The sequence below is a fragment of the Megalops cyprinoides genome, chromosome 1 (genome assembly GCF_013368585.1).
Source record: "Megalops cyprinoides isolate fMegCyp1 chromosome 1, fMegCyp1.pri, whole genome shotgun sequence".
NCBI classification, from domain to species: domain Eukaryota; kingdom Metazoa; phylum Chordata; class Actinopteri; order Elopiformes; family Megalopidae; genus Megalops; species Megalops cyprinoides.
In genome coordinates, this window is record NC_050583.1 from 40,528,099 (window position 1) to 40,538,127 (window position 10,029).

The window sequence follows — 10,029 nt, forward strand, 5'->3', positions numbered from 1 at the left end:
GGTGGGACAGAATGGAACGGAGACTTTTACGTAAGTCAGGACTGTAATGGGGTCGCCTATATTCCCACGCCGCCACTGCATCCGATTTGTCAAGAATTTTATAGATTACTCAATTGTAACGGTACTTGAGAGTATGTGCCGGCCCAGTGCAGTACAACTGCTTTGGTTTTCACTTCTCACGCTGTGCAGTTTAGCTACCACATACAATAACAACCCCATACGGCAACCAATGGGCATGGCAGCGGCCGCTTTGGTGTCCTGTTAAACTCGTATTCAAGGAAGACTTAATGCCAGCCCTACGGCCTCCTGGTTGCTGTGGACGCAATACGCCCTTTCTACCAGACTGAGAAGCGTCCTCCTCGGGAATGCTAAATAAAACTTTAAGCCAGTTCATGCAAATAAACGCTGAAACCTAAGGGCCGTTGTCCTGAACTTCAAAAAAGTAATTTATGTGTGTTTGTATGTTTGTTTACTTGTTTTATATAAAATACATATACCGTTTTATAGCATTAAATGAGGCTTTTCTGAAATAAATTAAACAAAATACGTCAGGAGTGAAATGCTGCATCTCTTAAAAGTTTCATACACATATTGTTAATGTAATTTTAAAGCTTCAGAAAATGTTTTCTGATTTAGGACAAATCAGAAAAATTGTTGTATCTTCTGAAATTAATAAAATAAAATAAGTTTCATTAATTGTTTGGAAAAAGTAAGATAACGATAACTTTTTACATCATGTTTGTCACTGACATCCAAAGAGAGCATCCCCAAATTCTAAGCATTTGTCAAGTATATAAATATTATTCATGTGAAATATGCAGACATCATAAATATGAACTTATTTTTTCCATACCATTACTTAACTGCAGTTCCTCACTGGCCTGTACGTTTGTTAATGTCTCCAAAACAGAATCCTTCTATTATATATTGTGTAACAGCAGTGAAAATCTCTTTCTCACTGCAGTGGAGCCGGTCTTTTTCACCATAGCAATGTCCTCCTTGCAATTCATCCATTTTTAGCAGGCCTAATGTACATTCATCAGAGGATGCTAGAATGAGACTGTAATCTGATTTTGGGTTGTCTGATTTGATGTAGGAATATGTTACTTGTGTTTTGGATAGGATAAGCCTGTTGTTGGGTGTTATTGTTAATGGAGATCTCTGTACTTTACACAAAATATTCTGCATCTGACAGTTGTCACATCACTAGTAGATTCATTAAACTCTTTACAAACACGTGAATATTTATTGAACTGCATTCTCCTACAGAATAGATGCAGTAACATCTCATGCTCATCTGCCATTTGTGGCTTTTTCATTGTGTGTTTTCAATTATTATTGTTATTATTATTGTTATACTGTTAAAATGGGGTTTCATTTCTTTAGCAGACACTCTCATCCAGAGGGTCTCACATAGTTAACAATTTTAACATGTTATCCTTTTATACAGCAGGGTATTTACCAAAGCAATTCAGCTTAAGCTCATTTCCCAAGGGTATAACAGCACTAACCCACTAGGAATCCACTCGCCAGCTATTGGCTTATGAGCTCTGCTCCTTACCACTCCACATGCTTAAGTTTCAGGAAAAAAATGCCTGGGTGACATTGCAGTGTTTGGTAAGCAGAAGTGATGTGGGTATTTTTTTCTGCTTTGACTCACTGTTATCATAGGATTTTCATGTGGTTTAGAAACACATGGTTTTTCTATATCAACCACTGTCTTTAAGTTCTCATGTTTCACTTATGACTGTCAGCCACTAAAACTGCGAAAACAAGAATCATGAGGCTCGCTGTCATTTCACGCCTTTGGAAGTTTGTGAGAAACGTGTGTTCCACACTCAACATCTGGGCTCAGCACATCTTACAATATACAGAGCAATCATACTGTCCAATAGCCTTGAGTTTTGGTCAAAACACCAGGGAAAGGTGTGATGTGGGTGAACGCGTACTAATTGGTTTAGCATTGCCTAATCCTCTTACCAACTAATGTATTAGAATGTGTTACACAGTAGCTGGTTTGTTGGAGTAGTGCATTTAAACCATACAGAAGATGCTAAAGGATTCAAAGGAAGTGAATGAAATTGGACGATTTACAGTTATTCTATATAAGGCCCCATTCTGAGAAACAGCACTGGCAAGGTCAGAAAAGTTTATGACCGGGTAACTGCCTGAACTCATGTGTGCTCTCAGACAACACCCAACAAGAAAAAGGGCAAGCCCAAAACCACCTTGCCCAAAATGGATCTTCTATTTCCTCTCCCAGCCCTGTACATCAGTTGAACTTTTGAAGTCTGTTGATGAGATTACTGTAAGGGCAAAAGAGAAGACATCTGGTAACATAAATTAAGTATTTTAAAAGAACCAATGTGCAATATAATGTGATGCTGACCTATACAAACATAGTATATCCCTACATTTTAGTTCGGTCTGCAATGATACAGTCCAAAATAAACTGATACAAGATTCTCATCTGATAATTTAGCAATGTGTGGATTCACTTCCATGGTTGTAAACACCAGCTATTTAAGTTTATGTAGTGCAGTCATGGTTAAGTCATGGGTTAGAAGCACCCATGAATTATTTAAAGCTTAAATCTTCAGAGATTATCATTAAAATCATGCATGCATTTACATACATTTCCATTGTTATTCATATATAGAATTGTTATTTCTCAGCCCTGTCCCTAGTAGCACACTGTTTATGCTATTTATGTTAACTAAGCTGTTAGTGAGGTTTAATGAGTATCTGCTGACAGAGTTGCCTTTGTGAAAGAAATGTGGTCACAATGGTGTTTGTGCTAACAGAAAGATTCAAGCGAAGGTATCTGCTCTACTTACTTCTGTTCCCTTGTGCCCTTTAAAGGTACATTTCTTTGTGGTGTAGATATGAACACTATGTTGAATAAACATATTTTCCAGTTAACTGACTGACAAGAGTTCTTAAGTATGGATCCACTTTTTCTCCAACAGCAGTTCATTGAAATCATTTCAATGAAATGACCAGCTGCAACAAAAACATCCCTCATAATGAACCATGATGTTATGGAGGTCAGATTTTATGGATTTTTGCAGCTAAATATCTAAATGTACATCTCATGAAGCACATGGATTATTAATGAGATCACCATGATGTACTGGTTTTGTAGGTGACTGCAGACATCACCCAGAGGTCTTGCTGAAGCTTTTCACTGATGTCAGCGCAAAACAGTTTATGATATACATAGGAAATTAATCCAAAAAAAACGCTAGAGTTGTCAGATGGTAGATATGCCAGCCATAATGCGTTTGCATATTATTGAGTGAATCTATCAGGATTTAACATCATGGGCCTCTCCTGCAAGTTCATGTTCATGCTGATAAACTGATGTAAAGGTCATGGCGTGCAGCTTTGCAGCACTCTAGAGAAAGGGCAGTCAGCAGAGTCAGCTCTCCTGTGTTTACAACTCATTGGGCGATGCCAGTTCAGATGGTAGGCTGCTAAAGAAATGCAGCTTCACAAAAACACTCTGTCACACCCTCAGCACACCCAGAGTCACTTCAACTGATCACTGAATCTCCCTGGTCTCTTACTAAACAGGTTAGTGAACTCTTGTGTTGGATAATGTTTAATCATATCTAATTTTACTGTATTCATTCTCTTTATTTTGCCAAACGTATAACAGTACCAACATGTTTAACAAAAAACACCAGTGCCATATAAAATGGCACCATATAGTTTAAATTTTTTTTTTCAGATTATTTTTTTTTTTTTTCTGTTCCGTAGAGCATATTCGATAACATGACTTTAAATGAGCAGAACTTGCCATTTCTGGACAAAGTTGTGAGTGTTAGCTTGTTTGCATAGTTTTTCTATGATTGTGGTATACTCTGTTTGTGACATGTAAATCCTTACCTATAATCAGTGCTAATTTGGCATATTTTTCCAAAGAGGAGAAGGAGAGCTTGTCATAATGTGATGCAACAGCCCTTCTACCTTTTACTGAATGTTTGGATTGATACGGAAAAAGCAGTTTGATAAGCCGTCTTATGTCTTTACCAATATCAACATTAATAGAAACAATAATATTCGAAAATATTATACAAGATACTGTATTGCCGTGCTTCTGTTGAGATAAACAATTTTGTGACTGGCTCATGTGAAAAAACAAAAATGCATTTTTTTCTGTTTTTCTTCTCATACACATTTTTTCTCAGCAAAATTTCTGACTACAAATAATTATTAATAGATTAAATGTGAAAAACACATGAAAAATCACTGAAGAGTCCATGTGTTAAATACATTTGGCATTCTGCTAACATAATGTCAAAAAAATGCCTGATACTTGATACTTGATATTATTGTACTTATTAAAATACTTAAGTTTAGTAATTTAACTTTTAATATTGTTGAATTAACATGTAACTGAACAGTTCCTGCTGTCACAAACATTGTCATTTCTCTTTAAAATATAATTTAATGATTGAATATAATGAACACATATAATAATATGAATCTGCAGTCTCTGAAACATCTAATCATTTTTGTTAATGGCAGGGGTTTACAGTATTGTTTTTTTAATGATTAAGGCCAACATGTTAATGTAAAGTGTAATTCTATCACTTGTCAGTGAATTGATTTTGAAATTGACATGCAAGTCATAACAGACCAAAACTATTGACAGCTGCTGACAAAATTGCAATACTTCTGAAGTTTGTGAAGAGACATGCTATGTGCATCCATGCAGAGTTTTTATTCTCTGTTAATTCCTCAAGTAACAAATTATTATATTTAATCTTAAACAACCCAATCGCTTGCTGAGTGGGAATACTGGCAAATGTCAGATGCTACTATATTTTACTATACAATGATGTAATCCTCTTACTGAAAAAAAAACACAAAAATTGTACTGTATTTAACATGTATCTTGCATTCATGTATGCCTAACTTTATTTTTATGTTTGCACTTGTAAATATTAATTTATAACTTTAGTGAAATTGGAGAAAAAATGGATACGTGCTCATGTTCAACATGTCTTCAGAAGACTTCAAGTCCTTTGTGACAGCATGCTTCAGTTTTGCTGTTTCTTTGTTTTAGATAAAAATATTACTTTATATAAAATAGTAGTGAGCAATATCAATTTTTCTAAAAAAAAAAACACAAAAGTTTATCATGCCAATGTAAACATTTCAATTATGTCTCAAGATTATTATAAAAAGCTAAATACTGTGACAGGCTTGTCATAAAGTTTTGTTTCAATGCAAATTTTTTCCTCCCTACTTCAAGCAGAAATTACTGAAAAGGATGTTACCATATTTTTTATTCTTACCTTAATATTCCTCGCATTGAAAAGTGTGATCCTCACTGTCCACATGACAAAGTAAGACTAGATCTTGATACTATTCTTACTGCTTTTAGACAGCTAATGTGTTCTATCCAGGTATCAGGAACGCATGGCAGATATATGGGGGAAAAGGACTGAAATCACCCTATACACACAACAGTGATTGATTTATAGAGTCAGTTTGGTCAGCCCACGACTTCCCTGGGTTTAACGAACGGCAGGCACTGGCACGCAACTCTAGTTTGGTTTTGATTTGACTTGGGTGGCAGCTTACTGATGGGTATCATACAAGTAATGTTTTTTGAATGGCATTATAAGAAAATTTGCAAAATAACAAAACTTTGCTATTAAGCCATTAAATCCTCAATTTGTGTAGATTTTTTGGTTTATCTTTTTTACTTTGTTTTATGTTCCATTCACATTTGAGGGGGCACACGCCAGCCCAATTGTCAATGGGCATAACGCCTCTGAGCTGTCTGAGCTTACTGAAATGCCTCAGTTCTCTGTTATTGTGATCACAGCAAATGGCTTGTGGTTACCTTCGCACGAGATGCTCCCATTTCTGAATTTATTATTAAAAGAATTTGTTCTATGAATGTCCTACTCCCTCTTTGTCTCTCATTCTGTCTGTCTGTCTGATTCTCTCTGTCCCTCTTTCTCTGTCTCTCTCTCTGTCTCTCTCTCTCTCTCTCTCTCTCTCTGTCATTCTCTCTCCCAGAAACAGGGATAAAAAACTTCTATTAAAACAGGTGAAAAAATACTGTATGGGTTAAGTGCTGTGGTGAAAAAAATTATTATAGTGGTGCACTTCCTGGATGAAATACTGTATGTCTGGTTTCATATATTGCATCATGCTAGATTAGTGGGTTAACGCATTGTGGTGGGCCACTTCTGACCCTCTCAAGTTGTCTGATCTTTTTGCAGTGGAGAGAGACTGTGATACTGTGATACTCTGCAGCTGATGTCTTCACCGTTCACTGTACTAAATGAAACAGCAGAAGCATGTGAAGGTTCATGTAGTCAATCAGTCTGGTGGAAACATCACTGATTCTTGATCTATCTGCTTTACTGAAGCTCAAAAAAGGTGCAGACATGCTCCATTTTCAAAAGTGATTTCCACTGTTGTTTCCATGAAGGGTGGCAGTTTAGTTACCTGTTCATGTACTGTAAGAGACAGCTTAGGTGCCAAAAACACTGAGTGGAAAATATGAGAGTATTGTGAGTATAGAACATTTAAGCATAAGACTACATGTATGTAAAATTGATTATGCCTGTTCTTTCAAGGAAGCATATTACACTCATCACACTCATCAAGTCTATATATACATTCATTTATAAATTGGACATGAATTCACACCATATGTGTATCACCATGTTTCTCATTGAAAAAACCCCAACTTATTTCCATAGTCTCCTTCAACTCCCCTCTCACCACAGACTTAGACATCCCACGGCACAGAAACTAGTCCTCTTCAATGCCTGTACTAATTTAGGTCACTCAGCTTTCCAGTAGTTTTATTGCTGCTAAGGATCATAACTCACTGCAACAGGGCTTGTAAACTGATGCATTTGCAGCAGCTTCGCATTTAAAAAAATCCTCTCTGACACTTCTTCCATTCAATACTGAATTCTTTGTTGTTGATTGATTACCGATGTATACACTGTTTTAACCTTTTTGAATATCTGTTTGTTACTGTTTGCCCAGTTCAAAATGTACAATGACAATAAGAACATGTTCTCAGTTACCTGCTCAGTTGAAATAAAATGAATGTATGTATGTATAGGGCTACATTTCTGGTGTATTTTTTCCACTAGTAACAGTAATAATGTTATTAATGTGTTAATGTAACAGTATGTTTATTGCTGGGTTTGTCACAGGTCCAGATCTCCCCAGTCTCTCAGGATGGAGGAGCTTTATTCAATTCCTGAGGATTACTACGATGATGCATCCACAGTCACCCTTGACTACAGCTCCAGCACTGGAGTGCCTGAAATTTGCGAGAGCAGCAACTCTCAGGAGCTCCACATCAAGATATTCCAGACATGCATCTTCATCGTGGTCCTCCTTTTGGGGGTGCTCGGGAACTCCCTGGTGATTGCAACCTTTGTCCTCTACCGGCGTCTGCGTCTGCGCTGCATGACAGACGTGTTCCTTCTCCACCTGGCAGGGTCGGACCTGCTGCTGTTGCTCACAATACCCCTGCAGGCAGCTGACTTACTTCTGGGCAGTTGGGAGTTCGGCACGGTCCTCTGCAAAGCCACGCGTGCCCTGTACGCCATCAACACGTATAGTGGGCTTCTCCTGCTGGCATGCATCAGCGCCGACCGCTACATTGTGATTGTCCAGGCACACGCCGCCCACAGGATGCGCAGGCGGACACTGCTCTACAGCAAGGTAGCTGCACTGTGCGTGTGGGTCGTCGCTCTGCTCCTCAGCCTACCTGAGATAATTTTCACCAATGTGGATAAGAGGGAAACTGGAGGTTTGAAGCAGTGTGAGATGTACGTGTGGGTCAAGGAGAGCTGGCGGGTCAAGATGGCCACCCGGGGGGCTCAGATCACAGGCTTCTGCCTGCCTTTCCTGGTCATGCTGGTCTGCTACTCCTTGATTGGCCGTGCCCTGATGCAGGGGCGGAGCTGGAGGCGGCAGCGCACTCTGAGGCTGATGGTGGCGCTGGTGGTGGTGTTCGTGCTCTTCCAGCTGCCCTACACCGTGGTGCTCTCTGTCAAGGCAGCTGGTCCGCCGGGCACCTGCCACCAGTGGGGCACTCTCCTGCTGGCCGAGTATAGTACGCGCAGCCTGGCCTACACGCGATGCTGCCTCAATCCTCTGCTGTATGCTCTGGTGGGTGTGCGCTTCCGCAACGATGTCCTGAAGCTGCTCCATGACATGGGCTGCCCATGCGCAGCCCATTTGGGCCCACCCGTCGACAGCTGCTCCTCTGGCTCCCCAGCGTCCACGTTTCTCTCCCCAACCCCATCCATCACAGCACACTCCGGCCCCATCATCCGATCACCCACTGCCAAAGCTCCCCTTTCCCCCAGCTCCCCAAACTCTTTCCATTATGCTGCACCCCCTGCTCTCCTCTCCCACCAACATAGTGCATAGTCCACACCCCCCACAAATGCCTCTTCCCTAACCCAATGCACCTTACTGTCACTTCTATACAATCTGTCTTCCTTAACAAATCTCTTTAAATCCAGCATTATGCATTTATGAACGTCATTATGGAAGGATGAGCCATTGTATATTGCACTGTGAATTCCTCTTGTCTGTCACATAGTCAGAACTGTGTTGCTTGTTAGGATTATGTTCTGTGGAAATAAGTAGGAGGCCTGTAATGTGTATGCGGAACAGATACATTGTGGATGAGGAACCAATCAAGCATTCTGGAAAACTGCAGAGTAAGGTTGTTTTCTTTTGTAAAAGAAATAAAATTAATTTAAATTGTGATAATATTCTTTCATATATTGATTGTATAAATATGTATATTATACAAAATATGTATGTAATTAAATTGCTTGAATTGCATGCTGTCATTTACCTCCATTTTAAATAAAGAGGTACTGTATTGGAGATGATTTTAAAATAAACATGAGGGGTCCTAAGTGTCTCAGTCAGAAAGGTGTTTGCTTCGAGCCCTGTGGCTTGGGTTAGTGTCATTTGCTGACAATGACCAGGAACCCTCAGCACCAGAACAAATTGGCTTTGCTCTACCACAGACAGGGGTGGGTGGGTCAGCTGAAGCTTCCTCACCTCACCACTCCCATGCATCCTGCCATATACAGTAAATTGTTCGGTTGAAAGTAGCCATTGAATTGACTATACACATATTCTACCACCAACTTGTGCCCAGTAGCTGTAAAACTCTATGTAACCACTAGATGGAGTACATGGTTCATCTGTTTTCTTTCACACTACTAGTCTTCCACCCTCAAAATCCTGATTATACATCACTGATTGATTAATTATTAACAGCCATTCCATTTCCCAAGATTTCGTCATCTCAGTGACATTGCTAAAAATAAACAGTCTGAATATTGGATATTCAGACTGATATTGGATAAAACGTCATCCTTTGGTGTGGCATCATGTAATCTAAGAGAACATGAAGGAGTTTTAGCATCATTGTATCAAAAAAGAGATTAACAAAGAAATAGTGGCTGTGACAATGTACAAGCAGACCTTAATTTGTCTGAGCAATGCAGTCTGTTGCCTGAATTCATAAGCAACCGGAAAGAATTTGGTGAGACATCTCAGTTCAGCTGCAGTGAGGGTGAAAGTTAAAGGTGGTACGTGCAGTAAAGGGCCATGAACCACCACAAAGGACTGAAACTCTAGCTGGATTCAAGTAAACAGCTGTACTGTTGAGTTTATTGCTGTTTTAGAAAATATCAATGGACGGATGGATTACACAGCAAGTACATCTCTATATACCTAATATAGAACACGATTCTCAAAGGCAATGGTTGTATTTTCACAAGTGGTTTAACAGAATAGCTCCTTGAACTGGATGTGGAACGAAATAGCACTTTTAAACCAAACAAAACAGGTGTGTTTGATGATGCAGTGGCAGCATGTGCTTTCCATCAGCACTAACATTGTGCATAAGGGACTTTTAGAGCTCTGTCATTTAGGACAAGGCAACACCTGAAATTCTGTTCATGTGTACAGTATGTTGATCAGTCAATTTCAAAATGAGCATGA

General features: G+C 39.2%; 1 protein-coding gene across 1 annotated transcript; it reads left to right on the forward strand.

Moving 5' to 3' along the window:
* The first annotated feature begins 7,224 nt into the window (after positions 1-7,224).
* On the forward strand, positions 7,225-8,454 carry ccr10 (chemokine (C-C motif) receptor 10). Its single transcript, XM_036540798.1, has one exon. The coding sequence runs from the start codon at positions 7,225-7,227 to the stop codon at positions 8,428-8,430; it is 1,206 nt and encodes a 401-aa protein (XP_036396691.1). The 3' UTR covers positions 8,431-8,454.
* Positions 8,455-10,029: the final 1,575 nt, after the last annotated feature.